The sequence below is a fragment of the Camponotus vicinus genome, unplaced genomic scaffold (assembly GCF_025532165.1).
Source record: "Camponotus vicinus isolate PSW18456_S1 unplaced genomic scaffold, iyCamVici1.0 SCAF_1, whole genome shotgun sequence".
In the NCBI taxonomy this organism is placed as follows: domain Eukaryota; kingdom Metazoa; phylum Arthropoda; class Insecta; order Hymenoptera; family Formicidae; genus Camponotus; species Camponotus vicinus.
The window spans coordinates 37,017,366-37,035,381 of NW_028141945.1; the positions used below are offsets into that span (position 1 = coordinate 37,017,366).

The following is an 18,016-nucleotide window of genomic DNA, read 5'->3' on the forward strand; positions in this document are numbered from 1 at the left end:
AACAAGAGCCGCCGCGCTACGTCAGCGTGCGCGACTGTCGATCGGAACCAGTTCTAGATCGCTGCCGGTGATATTAATGTACCGTATAATATCCGCGATCGCGTTTTATGCGTCTCTTTACACAGATATACACATATATAGAGTTCAGCTATTTAGAATAGGTAACGCTCGCGTGCCGGTCTATTTTAATTGCCAGGATATGAACTCGATTCCGGAACTAGTCTAGCGAGACGGGGGAAGAAAGACGGATGCAAATCTCGTTGCCAGCTAAATCGGATTAACTTACATACATGTAGGGCCTGTACAAGCTTTACGCGAGTATCGATGCTGCAAAGTTTCGATCTTCGATTTAAAGCTCCTTCGCAGATTTAGCTGCGAAGGAGCATCTCGCAAAGTCTTGCCTTTCACATCGGAGTAGGATACACGTGGCACTCAAGACGCTGAGATATTTCGGAATAAATTGAAAACGAGTCATAAATGAAATTTAATAAATTTAATAAATTTAAATTAATTTATTAAATTTAAATTTTTCTTCATGTCTTTTTTTAAAGCAACGAAAATTAAGACAAGAGGAGAAGCCGTCACATGGACGATAATAACGTAATATCAATTCTTATTATCAAATTATCAAATTAGCATTGCAATAGCTATTTCGATTGTAATGTCGCGTACGCGCTTACGACATTGCGATTCAAATGACGAGTTTTGTCTCGCGAAATGGACCGTGGGAATACGATGGCGCGAGTGAACAGCGCGCAATATTTCAGGGGAACTCGTGGCAATCGCCTGCTTCTCGGTAGCATTTTCTTACTGTCATTCATGATACTACAGCACGGCAATAGGATGATTGCTTGACGGTCGGTGACTAAAGTGGATAAAGCCTTCTACAGCAATCTAACACGAGCCAGGGCGCAGGAGCGCAGAGATTGGGCCCATCTCTCTTCCTTTTGCATCGCATATCGTTGGTTTCTTTCATATTAATCGCCGCATTAATTGCCCGCAATCGCAATCTGAAGACACACGATAAATCGAATGTAGGATGTTATGATTTGCCCGACATTCTCGGTCTTGTCGCGTGTCATATGTCATGTGTCGCGATACGAAATATATTTATTGGCTGATAAGTGGTTAAGTCCGGGACATGTTTATATCCGATTAAATTTTTTATGGGCGATAGAGAATGTTAAGAGAATTCCGGCCGGTTGGAAGGGACTTAGAATTTAGTTCACCCGATTTCGACGTCCCTGGAATGACAGTAGTACTAACCCTGCTAACAGATTGGTAGACACATACTCACCGCGGACTGACCTCTCCGTGATTTAGTTATGTCTCTATGGATGCATCGCCAAGTCACGCGTGTTTGATATCATACCGTGTAATAGAAAATAGAAGTGACAGGTCCCGCGGTGGATAAGGTGTTCAAAGGGTTCAAGTCGGGTCGTTTCCTCTTTGTTGAATGAGCTTCCGCTGGTTCGACATCGTTTCGTTTCGAGATATTATGATTAGGTGAGTCTGTTATCTACGTCGTATTGTAGGTATTTTGCAACGAAGTTTAGACTGTTTTGAAATTGGAAATATATATTTTAGAAACACAGATTCTTGAATAAATTTGCAATCGATTTTTGCTTCAAAAAAAGTATGGAATTATATAATACTAGTAATCAAAATTGGTCTGAAAATTTTAATTAAACAAAATTTGATTTTGTGTTTCTCGAAGAAGCGACTTTCACAATATATTTCAAATTTTCAAATAAAAATATATCATTTATTATTAGCAATATTCCCCTAATTATATCTTTGATAATCTCTTGATATTTTTTATCTTTAATTTTTATCACAATTTTTAATTTTACGACGGAAAATGAACATTTTTTTAAGCAGTAGAAAGATAGTGAATAATGATTTTAATTAAGAGACCTTCAACATTGCATTCGTAATTTCGCTGCGAAGTTAAGGCAATTTGAATATCAAATCTAAAGAATGCGGATAAAAATGTCTAGATCTGTTGGTCAAAATTTTCCCGACTTGAGATTGGACTTTATTCGACTTAAAATAAAATTTATCATTTAAAATTTTCACCTTTATAAAAATTTTAATTTTTACCTTTATAAAAAATTTTAATTTCATCGATTATTTTCTTTGAAACAATAACTCGATCCATCTGGAAACTTGCATATTCATAATCTACTCATAAATTCTATTTACCTCATAGATTCTATTTTAAGCCGAAAATGAAGTCCAATCTCGAGTTGGAAAAATGTTGAGCAACAGGCTTATGGGCACTTTTTATAAGGGTAAAAGTTAAACGGTAAATCGGTCCATCTGGAAAGTCGTCAGTGGTCCAAATATTGACAATTTGGAGACAATCGCTTAATTTGGAAGAAGCGTGAAATTGAAGGATAAAATTCGAGAGAATGAAGATTGATGATGCCGGATCGTTTAATGGGCGAGCGAAGGCGAGCTTCTTTCGAGTCCTCTAGATTCCGCGAGCCGATCATCTCTCGCGATTGCGCTTCTTCGGCGAGAGAGTCGGGATTTTCCTCTCTCTCTCGCTCTTTCTCTCTCTCTGCACCTACACTCTTGGATAACGTTAATACCTACGATGGTACGGTCGGGCACTACGCGGCGCTCGCTCAATCCACAACACGTTTTTGCATTGTTTGCCGGTTGATTACCCCTCGAGCACGCCGATGATGACGTCAGCATTCTGGATGAGTCACTGCGTACAGCACGAGCTGCGTATCGTATGCACGTATAATTTGTCTTGCACATTTATACGCGTACAATGACAGCGTCGCACGGAATATGCAAGGCACATATGTATATGATATATACAGGGTGTCAGGGCAATCTCTTCCCAAAAAAAGCTCTTAAGAAAACACATAATTGATTCGAAAAAAAAATGTAATTGTTAATTGCAAATTACATATTTTTTTTTCGAAACAATTATGTGTTTTCTTTACACCAATTGATTCCTCTCATTATTTTGTACATAAAAGTATTAAGGTAAGATAATCGAAAAATGAATATTTTACTAGATATTTTATGGTTTATGTAAAATTAAGAGATTATTTCAAGCCTCATAACTCGAAAAGTACTCGATGAAAAAATACTTTATTATAGTGTTTTGAAAAGCTCTCGAGGTAAGCTAGAAGAGCTTTTTTTTGGGAAGAGATTGCCCTGACACCCTGTATACATATATATACATACATTTCAGGGATTCTCTCCCGCGAGATTATAGTTTTCCTTTCGCAATCTTCTCGGAGTTTGTGCTAGAACATTAGAGATAGCGATATCGCAGCCTGTCTTCGGAGACAAACTTTGATAGATATACGATTGCTTTATCGATCACGTGGCTTTTTTAAATTTACGGCACCGGAATGAGAGGTGTACAACGATTCGCTCCGTATTTTAGAATGGATACTTTAACAAGAAAAAAGCGCAGTTACATGTTACCTTTAACTAGATCATGCATTGATTAATTCAGATGGTGTATAATACTGTTAATTAATTAGTTAACATTTACATTTACATGAAAGATATCTTAGATGTTTTATGACAAATTCATTCGCACATGACAGAATTGTCATGTATTTTTGCACGAATTTTCAGATAGGAAAACGATATCAGTCTAATGATAAATGCATCATACTCGCGCTACATCCGTAAGTGTGTACAACACAAGGACAAACGTTGTTAATTGCACGTATGCATAATATATTACCTATTATATAACGTCACGCTGTTTTTACATTGCAAATTTAAATTTGTACAAACATTATCGACACATATCGATATTATTTTTTTCGAGATGTTGCAACGAGATACATAAATGGGAAAAAAAAATCATAAAAATCAAAGAGTAGAAAAAGTGCGCATTAAATTTAAGAGAAGATAAATATGTAGCAGGTAATCCGATAATTTATATGCATATGCTCTTGTAATATTTTCTAACGACGAGAAACAAGACACATGTACAATCGATTACGTTATCGTCGCGTATATCAATCGACACGTGACGTCAATGATAAATAGTGCAATATCGTGATGCAATAATTTTCAGGAGCACTTTGTAAATCGATGTTACATTTAATTTTGATCTGGAATTAGATAAGAGGACGCATCATCTTCTTGTTGTTTTTGCGAGTTTATCAAGCTCGACAAATTAAAACTCATTCGATCGAAAAATAAATTTTAATCAAATCGCAGATACGATTAAAAATGATGAATCAATCGTTGAACATATTTCCAAAGTACTATAAAATTCCTTAAAATTCTAATTAGACAAACAAACTTTATGTAAATTTTTCTATTTCAATCGCGGTTATGAAAGGATGATTCACGCAATGCAAAGAGTAAGTCGAGAAGCTGTGTTTTTTTCATTCGGCGCCATTTAAATCCCGTGGTAAAATTTCTAGCAAACATTCACGCAATTATCGCACGTTTCCATCGAATCATACGTGAATCTTTCGTATCAACATACATGTTTTTAAGTCCGGTAAACATAAATGATTAATACCGCTACTGCGCAATTAACGATTATATATGTATTTTCCTGCTAGTTGTTTGGCTCGCATCATTCTTTAATTGAATCTATAAATCAATTGTAACATTTATGTTTCGAATATTTTATAAGAATAATGAATAAGATTTGCAACAGGACAAGATCAAGAAACAATCAATAAACGTTGCAAATTCATATAACACAAATATCGGGGAAATATTCATTCCTCTTAATTTGAGTATAAATATAAAGCTTGTTTGTGTGAAAACGTATAATGTACAATGACATGCGCAATATAAACGTCAAGTATAATTAATCTGATATTTAAAGTAAATATAGGATACAATTGCTTACTCATTATGCGTTATCATTGATTTATTTCAGTCTTGCTATTTTTGGCAAGTTAACTGATAGTGCAATTCATTCGAGAATCGACAAACACGAAAATAATATTGTATCATCATTCATATATGTATGATGATTTAATAGCAATGAATAATCTTCGGTCAATTAATACATTCCAGTCCTCATATGCATTTGTGCAAAAGTGTGCGTAAAATCTTCTGCGTAAATGACTCTCTTTTCTGTGTATTATATTATATATTCTTTGTATCTTCTCATTATTCGTTAATCGCGACGAGAATGCTATAAAACGAAATTTTAGATAAGATGTCTTAAGAAGTGATACCAGGGAATAGTATGATTGAGATTCAGTCTTGAGATGGAAGGCATCGATTATTCAAAGTGCATACAGAAGATTTAGCAAAGCAAATGAAGATGTTAATTTATCAAAAGTGTTAATTTATCGAAATACAATATTTAGCTGAATACACATATTATAATTCGGCATCGTTGGCACTTATGGTGCCTATCGTTGTAATACATCGCGGCAACATGTCGAATCAAGAGAGCCGTGATCATGGGATGTCTTCTCAAGATGCGAAGATTGCGCAACAAGATGAACGCGAATGGAAATGCGAAATCAGGCGTTAACACGGGCCGTCACGCACTGACATATGCGTACGCGGGTTGTAACGCATGTTGTGTCAATCGGAATGGGACAAGCACGACGAAATGATATCATGCAGGATAATGAATAATTCGCACCAGATTTCATCGAAGACGATTTGATGAAATCTGGCCGATGAATTTAGAGTATGATTTTTTTCTTTTCGAAAATAACGATACCCTTTACATGGCCGATGCAATTGGTGAGTGCACCCTTCATCAATGTCGAGGATTCGAAACGTCCGAGCTGAAATGTTTTTTTCTCTATGCCCTTATTTCCAATATATGTCTGAAGCTACGCGTGATAGAAATCACTTTGCTGTATATCTACAATCAGAGTGGGGGATCTCGATGTGTCTTAGTAACTATATAAGCTTTGTGATTTCTCGTTTCACTTTGGTAGTTCCCCAATTCGGGCGAACACTTCACAAGGAAGCTTGGCAACCCACAGATCGTAAGTTACTTGTTTCGCAAAACTGTTATTATTAATCTTAAGAGTATCATGTAGAGTAGATATGTTAGTGAATGATGAAATTAACGAAATATTAGGTGTAATTGAATTTTTTATATACATATCTCTATTATTTTAAAGGACAAGAACCTTAACTAAAAATATTAATTTATAAAATATATATAATGCTGAGAAAATTTTATAATTATTCACTATAAAATTTTTTACATATTTTTTTGTAATACGTTTTTTTCTTTATTACGATTAAATATTAATACCTAATTTATGAAACTGATGAAATATTAATTCCTAATTTATTTGTCATAAAATCTAATTTATTTGTCATTAAATCTAATTTACTTGTCATTAAATGTAATTTATTTGTCATAAAATATCATGACAAATATAAATTAGAATGTAGAAGTTATTATCTGAAATTTGTATCTCTCACATAAGTCTCTAAGTATTTAAATCCTTAATTAATATGTAATTTTTCTCCTAAAGTAAAGAGATACAAATTTCTTTGAATCTTAAATTCTCAATGCATATGCAATTTATATTAGACTTTGAAGAATAAAGCACGATCGAGACCATTAATATATTGAAGTGCGAACACTCTTTTTCAATGAAATTGTTTTTTATTGGTAAAATAAATAAATGGTAAAGGAGACGCCAAGCCTGTTGACCGGTTCGAAAATATTGACAGTATGTATCATCCTAGCTACTTGTAGCTTCGGAGGCCGCAATCGAAGGCTTCATTTGCATTGATAATTTGTGACGAGGTAAAATAATCTGCTCCATTTAGCATAAAAATCTAAAAATGCCTGGCAAACATTGTTGCAGTGCCGAAGAATCACGTCATGTGACTCTGGGGCGACGATGCGGCGGAGACACTTTATTTCTTTTGTAACCGGTTGAAACTGCTGTCTCAGTTTATTCGTTTACGTTTACGTAACCGGTTGAAACTGCTTTCGAGGATCTTAATATCGTTTGCGCGCTGTCCAAGGGATGGACAATCATTTGTTTGATGAATCGCATTCGTTTGATACACGCATGTATATACGCGAAGAAATTATTACAGTAAAAGTTGCAATAAAATTTTCGTGGAACACACTAACATATAAAAAAAAACGCAACGTTTTTATTCAATAATAATTATTAATATACATATTACAAAAAAATATTGTAATTATTTAAATATTTTGATACAAATATTTAATAAAGAATAAATGTAAATTTACAATTTCTATAATATATAAATATCTTAATATCGTTATTTTCCAACCTTACAATAAATATTCCAAAAGGGAATATATTTTCATGTAATTTATTCTGTAAATTTTTTTTCGTGTAATGATGCTCGTGCAATATGTTTATTTCACGCGTATTCTTTTTTATTTCTCTTTCAGATTGATTCTACATTTTCTCGTACTTTGATTATATAAATGTTGAGTTTCAATATTTTTATATCGATCTTTGAACCTTCTCCACCAAGGAATAATCCTTGTTCCAATTACGATAATAAAGTCGATATATATTTATGGCTATTATAGTGTATTTCTCAGTAAATATCAATTATGTATATTAGTATTGCATGTAATTTTTAGATACATCACTATTAGTTGGTTATGCAAATAAACTTGTTTGAAAAATTTTCACGTCTCACGAATTCATACTCGCAGAAGACTGCGTTTATTCTTGCACGTATATCACTCATTTGCCCCTCCAAGTGTAATTTACAGTTGAAATCATACGTACAGTGGCCACTCTACCACTGAAGAGTATATTGGTTCATATTAGTGGGAGGTGGCAGGTAGCTCTCTTTTAACGTTTCAATGCTCAGACACTCATTTCGTCCGCAAGCATCGTAGGTCCAGCATCATTAGATGTCGACTTGCAACTCGTACTTGATACAACGATAGACCTAGTCAGAATCAAAATCTCCAGCTCACGCGATTTTCGTGGAGTACAAGTGCATCTTGCTGAGTCGTCGATGTAGGCTCAAATCGCGGGTATTTGCCTGTCAAACTATTGTCCATGTCACATTTGTGCCATATTCAACACATATTTGGAGTTGGCGCGACGTATATTTGCCAGCAAGCTACGACGCTCGATAATTTCCGTAAAGACGACACGCAGAAAGCAAACGTGCGCTATGATACATTGCTGAGGACACCGAGATGTTGGCGATCGGTCCTAGTAAGTTTCCTCGAGAGATAGTTGAGTGAGATAAGATATTGTTCTACGCACGAAACGCAGCGGAAATTCGCGAGAATTGTGATTGTAATACGTATCGCGGATTCAGCATTCACGAAAGGAATCATCTTGCGAGGGATTTAAATCGTACACGCCGAGAGAAATCGTTTTCGAGATAGAAAACGTTCTTCGCAGAAAAGCATTCTGTGCACCACATGCATTTACAGAAAGAATACACGCGCAGGATTTTATTAAGAAACGCCGTATCAAAGTAAGTCGAAAGTACTCGAAGAGCAAATGCATCAATCTGTAACATCAAATTGTAAATTTCCACTATATCTATTCTAATCCTTATTTTGCGTCATCGTCTAACGTGCATGATATCATAACATGATTTCCAACATTCTACGCATTTTTTTCCTCACTTTCAAAATCATTGGCAATGTTAGATCGATTATGATATTTTCGATATTGAAGTTAACAGTAATTACAAATCATTTGACCTTTCAGTAAAGAACCCTTTAACAAGCGCGCCAATTCGAGCTCTCTATAAAATGACTCGACCTCGTATCCTCTTCGCGTATCATTAGCATCGTCTCTTCAACATCACATGCGATCGTCGCTAAGGCGCGCGTACGAAATTGTTTTATTTGTGTTTTTATTAAGACAGACGTTTGTACAAGTGTTGTCATAGAAACATTTTCAGCACTAATATTACAGGAAATAACGTATCTCCCGATTTTATTTCTGACACTGCAAAACATCGAAATGGAGCCTTACATTGAAAAAATAAAATGCGTATTATTTCATTAAATATCCAGAAAAGGATCTACAATCAAAAGATCTACAGATGGATCGAAAGAATATTTCAATCCTGTTGATTTTTATTTTTTATGGCGATTAAAGTAGATTAATTTATCATTATTATTTATCAAGATATTTACAATTGTGAAATTTACATTCCATTTCAATGACGTGCATAAATATTGATACAACATTTAACTCGTTAATGAACAATGCTGATAATGTTAACTCGGACATTGTTTATGTAATGTTATAATCGACCTTTTTTACGATTATGATTTTATGATTAGTATTGGCTGTTTAAATATTCAAAATCTTCAACTATATTTTGACTTTCACATTGCTACAATAATAGTTAAAAAATAAATTAAAAAATAAAAAGCTTAATAAATTTGAAGTAATAGTGTAAAAATAATATTTAATAGAATAATTGTCACATTTTACATATATGTGTTTAATCGCTTATAAATACAACACAAAAACTATCGCAATTTTATGTTCGCAATCATCTATAATTGCAATCTATAGAAGATATTCTAAAGTTTCACGAAATATGATTTTTAATGATAAATTTTTTTAACTTGAGTGTGTTTTTTTCAATATAAATGTATAATGTATATTGAGGTATAAATATTTTTAGAATTATATGCAAGATTAAAGAAGATTAAAGAAGATTTCTCGCAAACTACGTTTCAAATAGATAGCCAAATGGATAATAAAACTACATTTTTTCTATTGATAGAATCTTATTTTGAGGTTTAAGTAAATGATGTATGATGCAAGAAAATAGAAAGTTGCAAGAAGTAATGACATTTATTCCCTCGATATTTTTAGTAAGAAAAAAAATTAACCGCTAACTACAAGTTAGCTAAGAATCTGTCTTAAAGTTCGACGGATGTATGTTTTTGCATAAATGTTTTTGCATTTAAATATAAATTATGCATCTCGATTGTGTCGACACATTCCACTTCATGCCGTTCCCTTAATAGTTGTACATATATAATAATGTTTTTGCAGTCAATCAGTTACAAAAGAATAATTTCCAGAGAATTTCTTTTATTTACTGAATATTAGATACTTTATTGAAAAATAGAGCCACTTTCATAATTTAGAAGTTTTAAAATTTCCGGATGGAACAAATGTGCTCAAGTTCACAAATTTAATCGTAAATGAAACGATTTTGTGTCGCGTCGTAAAGGGACGCGCGTGATATTCGTTCATTAGCGAGTATTTGGTACAGGATGTCGTGTCGTTTTCTAGAGTGGTGTTAAACCGCGAAACGTCCCCCTCTCAATTATATCGTTAAGCTTTTCTTCTTTTCAGTACCGGCGATAAATGACCAGTCAAGCTTCTTAATAAAGTCCTCTAAATACAATATTATTAAATATATAGCTTGTTAAATAATTGTTGGACGTATTTATTTATAACGTATAATATATGTGCCAGAAAATAATAAAAATATAATATCAATAAATTATATATATATATATATATATATACACACACACACACATATATAATATATTATATATAATATATAATATATATATATATATATATATATATATATATAATATATTATATATATATAAAAAATATATAATATATTATATAAAAATATATATATATATATTTATATATATATATATATATATATATATATATATACATATAAAATTAAATTACACTATATATACTTAATTATCAGCAAGCATATTACGTATCTGACATATTATTTCTACTCTTCATACTTGAATATTTATTATTTTTAATATGTAAAACATAAAAAAATGTATGCATCAGATTTTATTAAACCTCCGAGGCAAATCGATAATAACAGAGGGTAAATTGTCTCTCGAGTGGTGAAATACTTCCCTTGAGAAACTACCCTTCAACAAGACCGTGTGGCCTAACGGATAAGGCGTCGGACTTCGGATCCGAAGATTGCAGGTTCGAGTCCTGTCACGGTCGGAGATTCTTTTTTTGTTTTCAAATTGAATCATGGGTACTGCATAATCTATCCTTGAAATGATCCAGATGACGGATATGTAACTAATTAATTATTTTTCATCATTTTTCTTCTGTGTAAATAAAAAATTAAAGTACTCTGTTTTTTAAAATAATTATTTTATTTTATTGTGTTCTTATAGTATTAGTATTATGTTGCTTCAGAGAAATTGCTACTTTATCTCTTGCTATCCACGATGATAATTTGTTTAAGATTTATAATATTTTACTTGTGTGTGTGTGTGTGTGTGTGTGTGTGCTACGATTACTTCGTCGATATAGTTAATGATTAGTAACGTCGATAGCTAATGATACCGAGCGAGAATCAGAACGCGAAAGATATTACGTACAATGGTTTATACGCCGCTCATAATAGAATTGTGGGAACTAGTAATAATTAAAATGATCGCGAAACACAGTATAAATTTAAAATACGTTCAATGTTTTTCCCGAGTATATCAAGGACCCCGAAGTTACGCTTCGAAGGTGATAATCGCGATTAATATGCCCGATGTAATAATACATTGTTCGATTATCACAGAGTAAAAAGTAACGCAAATATAAATTATATAATGCGCGGATTTTATATATCTCATATTTCAAACGTAAAAAATTACATTTGCAGAGGAAAAAATGTATTTAATAAGTTTAAAAAAAAATATTATTTAATGTATTATTTTTTAAACGCGCAGCGACATATATTTGATAATATTGGTCTTAAGAAAGATGGGGAAAAAGACTATCTGTGTGTGTGCGCAAAAGACAGCCAATAATCTCGAGACGTATGCTAGGTCACTATTCGGATCTTAACCCAGGTAGCACACGTTCGTTTTATATACGTTTCTTAATCGTAATTCCAATGTTTTTTAATCGTAAAACACTAATAAGAAACGTTTTTAAAACCATAGTTAAGGAAATTTTTCTATAAACAAAATAAAAACTAATTTTTAATTAATTTCAAATTATATATACATACAGGGTGTCCCGAAACTAACGCTTGATATTTTAAAGGCAGATTCTCTAGCCAATTTAAAAACGATTTTTCCTCAGCGAAAATGTCGCGGCACTAATAGTTTTCGTTATAAACGATTGAAAATAAAGGGTTTTTCGCAAACTAAGGCTTATGGGAATAAAATATTAATAAAGTCACATTCTTTAGTTAATTTTAGGTAGAGTTTACTTTAATAGAATTTTAATTTAAGGCTTAGTTAGAAAGATACATGATGACAAAAATTGGGAATATGCAAAAAATAATGATCTCCCTCGACATTTTCGCTGAGGAAAAATCGTTTTTAAATTGGCTAGAGAATCTGCCTTAATATCAAGCGTTAGTTTCGGGACACCCTGTATATACATACATATTCATATACATGCATACACACACACACACACACACACACACACACACACACACACACACACACACACACACACACACACATATAATTATTACGAAAACTATATTAATTTGTATTTATAAATATATGAATAAGATTACTAAGAAATATTTCATTGGTCTTCAGTAGAAACGCTTATTTTTTGTTGCTTTATCTTATATCTCACTAATTAGTCAGTGGAAGTAAAATTTCACTGTAAAATCAGTAATCGCTAGTTGGTTCATTTACTGCTACGGTAAGTTATTTTTTTCGTACTTAAGATTTAATCATAAGAACTATATAGCTTGCAAAAGACGACAGATAAAATTAAAAGTATTACTTCGATTTACTTAATTTCTGATACTCAACAGGGGAACTTCAGATATTAAATCGATTTTATAAGTCGGTGTCGTGACAAGTAAATGTCCGGCCAATAAACGAAAATGATCCGTTCATTATCTATTTAAGTAAAATAAATCATCATCTATTTAAGATTCATGTTTAATATGCATGTAAATATAGATAAAATTTTTAATTTTATACAAGGATAGATAATCTGATTAAAACAGTCAATGTGTTATTAATTCTTTCAGTGAAATATTATTGATTTACAGTGCTATAATAACTGATAACTGCTGTATCAGTGACTCTATTTACTGTTTTTCATTGATAAAATACTGATTTACTTTTAGAGAGTGTGTATGAATGCATTTATTTTATTAATTCCATGAGAAACAAACTAACATGACAAAAAAACGTGTTTTAAACGCATAACAAAAACGTTTAACATAAAAAAACATATTTGAAACGTTTTTTAAACGTTTTTTTTATCAGAAAAGAAACATTATCTCTTAATGGTTTTGAAGTCGACATTTTAACCAATTAGAAACATTTTCAATAGTCGATTATAAAACGCTTGAAAGAAACATTCGTGAGAACTTTTTGAAACGAATATGTGCTACCTGGGAAGGCTCTGTTCCACTATTAATCCAATTACTGGCTAATCTCGCTCGAATTCGCATTAACGACAACACGCGATAGCGTTTCATCGCGAAATTATAGGTTCATACGCGAGGGAATGTCAACCCACTGTACCGAACTAACGACTAGTACTTTAGGAATATTGCATCACACATACACTCGACGTTGCTAGATGAATTCGTATAATGTCATCCGCGCTTCTCCGATCTCTATCAAGTGAGTGAATCGTTGAACGGTGTAGAAACGGTAGAAACGAAATTTTGATATGGACACAATCGATGCAACCCATACAGCACAGAACATTGCAGTAATATTGCAATGTTGCTGCAATATTACAACAATATTAATAATATTGCTGCAATATTCGGTGCTGTATGGGAATGTACGATAAAATTAAACTTTATCACTTCTCCTTAACAAGTTCCATTCGATCTGTTTCAGTTTACGAGCGAGCGCAAAACCCAGCCCCGCCGACGAGCAGCAGATCAGCGCAGATTCAGCAGGAAGACTTCGCCCAGACTTACCGATCCGTAACAATTACACCGGCTTGATAGTCGACCGAGTATCCTGTCGAACGCGAGAGCTCGATATCTGATTTTGTTAACCAAGGCAGCTTCACCCACACGCGCCGACATCGTAGAATGGTAGAAGGTGAACCCGACACAAAGCGCAATATTAGTACGTATAGCTCTCTTCCTTTCTAAACTTACTAAAATTCTTTCGGTCACTTTTACGTCACAAATTTCAATTTTTATATCGCAGAGTGTGATGTAAAAGACGAGCGGCTAAACGGTTGCGGTTCCAAGGACCTCGAACTTGCCCGTAAGTTATAAATCCCAAAGATTATGTATTCTTATAATCATAAGCTGAGTTCGCGATTTATAAATTAATAAATTAATTATACAGGGTGTCCCTGAGCATGTGCTCACGCACTTGTGAGGAGGTAGAGCGCAGTAAATTAAATAAAGAAATGGTGATATTTTCAACTTTTGATTCCGACCGGAAATACGCCATCCGGATCGGAAGTTGAATTTTTTTAGGGGAATATGGTACTTTTTATTACAGATTCGAATTGTACGTGAAAAAATAAGAAACTTTTGTATCAGACGTTTTTTCTGAGTGTCTCTGTCAATCTTAAAATTGACCTTGAAAGTAACTATGATGAACTTTCAATAATTAATATTTCTATTATTATTACAAAAATCGTTACATGGAATAGGATTTCTTTATTTAATTTACTGCGTTCTACCTCCTCACAAGTGCGTGAGCACATGCTGAGGGACACCCTGTATATATATATATATATATATTATAATTATATATATAATTAATTATATCTGTACTGGAATCATAGGTATCGGATTAAAAGGCAAGACTCTCGATCCAGAGAAGGGATCCTATGTTCAAGCTGATTTCGAGAAAGCCATCGAATTAAGCGGTGAGTTTATTCCGACGATTAAAGACGTTAATGGTTGTTTTAAAAAAATGCTCTTATCATTACTTATCATATATCTTTGTAGAATATGGCAAGTTTCATTACTTCCTGCTCGCGGTATGCGGCTTCGTCAGCACGAGCGAGGAGATGGACGTGATCTCCATGTCCTTCATCCTGCCGAGTGCACAATGTGATCTGAAGCTCAACACCCAAACGAAGGGATGGCTCAACTCGATTATCTTCATCGGGATGATGGCCGGGGCGTACGCGTGGGGCTCCGTAGCGGACGCTCTCGGTCGTCGGAAAGTCCTGGTCGCCATCTCATTCATGAACGCCCTGTGCATCGTCGCTTCTAGTTTCAGCCAAACGTACGAACTCTTCATGTTGTTCCGTTTCCTGAACGGTGCGGCGTAAGTATCAAGAGTCCACGACGCGATGACAATCGTTAGCTAGCACGACGTAGCTAGATCTGATCACGCAGTAATCTCTCAGCAACGAAAAGATTAAATAATTTAGTAACATTCTAGGCTGGGAGGAAGCGGACCGGTCATCTGGTCGTACTTTGCTGAATTTCAGCCAAAGTCCAAACGCGGCTCCATGCTGTCTTTCATGGCGGCATTCTGGACGTTGGGAAATCTTTTCGTGGCCGGTAAGCTTTGATAATTAAATATTATAATTTAATTAAATATTAATTTAATTAAATATTAATTTAATTATATATTAATAATTTAATGTTAAATAATATTTTGTCTTTATATATATACATTGATTTATCTGCTTTGCATTCATAGGTTTGGCGTGGTTGATCATTCCTAGAGAGATGGGTTTCACGAGTCCAACGTTCACCTACAATTCTTGGCGAATCTTCCTGTTGATCTGCGCTGTTCCGTCGTTCGTTGTGACGGGGCTGCTTCTGTTACTTCCCGAATCTCCCAAGTATCTCTTGTCCTCCGGAAAGTACGAGGAGGCGCTCGAGATCTTTCGCAAAATATATGTCATTAATACCGGCAAACCACAGGATACCTACATGGTAATTAGACTTTAGGCGACTTTAACGTATAATCGCATGAAGATAGTAAAATCAATTTTTATCGAATCCATGCATAAAATATTCGTAACGTAATTTTTCACATTTTCACAGGTAAGAGAACTGATTCTTGATGACTTTCAAGAATCGAATCCGGTGAAAGACGAAATCGAGGAAAAGAGCAAGTGCAAAACTATGCTGAGTGACATTGTGGAGAATAGCAGACTGCTATTTGTAACGCCTATTCTTCGCTTCACGATAATATCGATCGTTATTAATTTCACTTTTCACATCGGTTATTACGGTCTCATGATGTGGTTCCCGGAATTATTCAATCGTTTCGACGAATTTCATCGTGATCAACCGGGCATAGTAGCTTCGATATGCCAGGTCACCGACTATGTCGTTAATAAGGGCTCACATAGCATCGAGAACGTTTGCTCCGATAAAATCGGAACATCCGTATTTATGGAATCCCTTATCACGGTGGCGTCCGCTATACCTGCCAACATCATCGCTGTCCTGGGGATGGATCGCCTTGGACGTAAATTTTTTCTAGGTATTTAAAAAATATATAGATACAATAAGAATATTATTTTTATTTATATAAATTTATTATATAATAATATAATTTTATTATATAATTTTATTATATAATAATATAATTTTATTATATAATTATATTGTATATTTTATATAATAATATAATTTTATTATATAATTTTTATCGCGAAAAAAATACGATATTTTATATTGAGTATTTTTTAGATATTTGTTTTATACTACAAATATTAATGAATATAACAATCTATGTACTTCTTTGCAGTGTTTAGTACATTCTCATCGGGACTTTGCTCGATCGGCTTATATTTCGTATACAACAAGTATCAGAATTTGATCGTATCAGCAATCTTTAGCGGAGCGATAAGTTGCGGTAACGCGGCTCTGGATTGTCTCATTACTGAGGTATTCCCGACGCAACTGCGTGCAACCGGAATCGCTATATCAATGGTCGCCGCCCGCCTTGGCGGGATAATTGGTAATATCGTTATAGCCCAACTCCTGGACATGTATTGTCCGGCACCGACCTTCATAGTGGCTGCTCTCCTGATTGGTAAATACGTCTATATATACGTTTTCTTTTATATTAATTTCTTATTTTTAAATTTTCTAATTCTACATACTTTATTTTTCGCAGGAGGAGGCTTACTGTGTTTATTCTTACCAAACACAACACGCGAACCACTTTCCTGACCCTAGTAGAAGTATATCCATCAGTCTACAATCATTTATGTATTTCTTTCGAGTACAAAAGCGTCGCGTTGAATTTTAAAGGATCTTGACGATTACATTATAGTATTATATAAAGTAAAATTTTAAAATATCGCGAAAATATTCTCATTTTTTGAAGTGTTGAAAATCTCAGAATCTCTATTGTTTGTAATTACTCTTATTAGATAAAAAAATTTTTTTAAGGAACAATAGCAGTGAAATAGTAAAGAAAATATGAGCATAGCATCTAAGATGCTAATCAGTATAAGAAAGATGTAACAGAATTAGATTTTAGTAGAATTTTATATATATATAAATATATATTATATAATCATATTGAATTTAGATAAAGTAATTAAAGTATGAATTAAATGATATATAATAAACTAATGTATCATATAATTTTTATGTGTCCAACTATATACACGAAGAAAATTGTATAAATTACATGAAAAATACATTCTCTTTTACATTTTTTGTAAAGCTGTAATGTAATATTAGGATATTTTTACTATAAAAATTGAATTATACATCTTCGTTTGTGCATCAAAATATTTGAACAATTACAATACTTTGTAAAAAAACACAATATATGTATAATATTAAATAAAAATATCGTGATTTGTTTCACAATTAGGAAAATTATAATTTTTATTTTCTCCGTGTATATGTTTAAGATATTTATGTAAAAATTCAGTAAATATAAATTTATCTATTTAATTGTGATAACACAATTTGATATATATTGAGCATAATGGTTAAAGTAATTTAAAAGCAAACATGAAAGAGAAAACGAGATATCCTTTGAGAGATATGTATGCTTTTTATATACTTCCCTAATTTTCTTTTTTTATATCATAAGTGAAAACTATAGCAAATGTATACATACAGTGCAATTAAATATACCTAGAGCATATTGCTCTTTAGAATAGGAAGTAAATAAAAAGACAATATA

The 18,016-nt window shown here is 33.1% G+C and overlaps 1 protein-coding gene and 1 non-coding gene across 6 annotated transcripts; both read left to right on the forward strand.

Annotated features, from left to right (window-relative positions):
* Positions 1-1,349: 1,349 nt before the first annotated feature.
* LOC145964892 (synaptic vesicle glycoprotein 2B) lies at positions 1,350-17,463 on the forward strand. 5 transcript variants are annotated; one of them, XM_083088066.1, is made up of 10 exons: positions 1,350-1,506; positions 13,769-14,005; positions 14,090-14,149; positions 14,682-14,765; positions 14,848-15,172; positions 15,290-15,411; positions 15,554-15,792; positions 15,904-16,348; positions 16,616-16,903; positions 16,988-17,463. In XM_083088066.1, the coding sequence occupies exons 2-10, from the start codon at positions 13,969-13,971 to the stop codon at positions 17,041-17,043; spliced, it is 1,656 nt and encodes a 551-aa protein (XP_082944192.1). In that variant the 5' UTR covers positions 1,350-1,506; positions 13,769-13,968; the 3' UTR covers positions 17,044-17,463. The 5 variants fall into 5 exon arrangements, with proteins under 5 accessions (XP_082944192.1, XP_082944185.1, XP_082944178.1 ...); XM_083088059.1 differs by lacking the exon at positions 1,350-1,506 and adding an exon at positions 5,853-5,966; XM_083088052.1 differs by lacking the exon at positions 1,350-1,506 and adding an exon at positions 7,796-8,430.
* Positions 10,862-10,934, forward strand: Trnar-ucg (transfer RNA arginine (anticodon UCG)). The gene has a single exon. It is a non-coding gene; the product is annotated as a tRNA-Arg (tRNA).
* Positions 17,464-18,016: the final 553 nt, after the last annotated feature.

Coding starts and splice junctions, on each gene's coding strand:
- LOC145964892 (XM_083088066.1), top strand. CDS start 13,969: ATGGTAGAAGGTGAACCCGACACAAAGCGCAATATTA. Junction 14,766..14,847: donor GAAAGCCATCGAATTAAGCG/GTGAGTTTATTC, acceptor ATATCTTTGTAG/AATATGGCAAGTTTCATTAC. Junction 16,904..16,987: donor AGTGGCTGCTCTCCTGATTG/GTAAATACGTCT, acceptor TATTTTTCGCAG/GAGGAGGCTTACTGTGTTTA.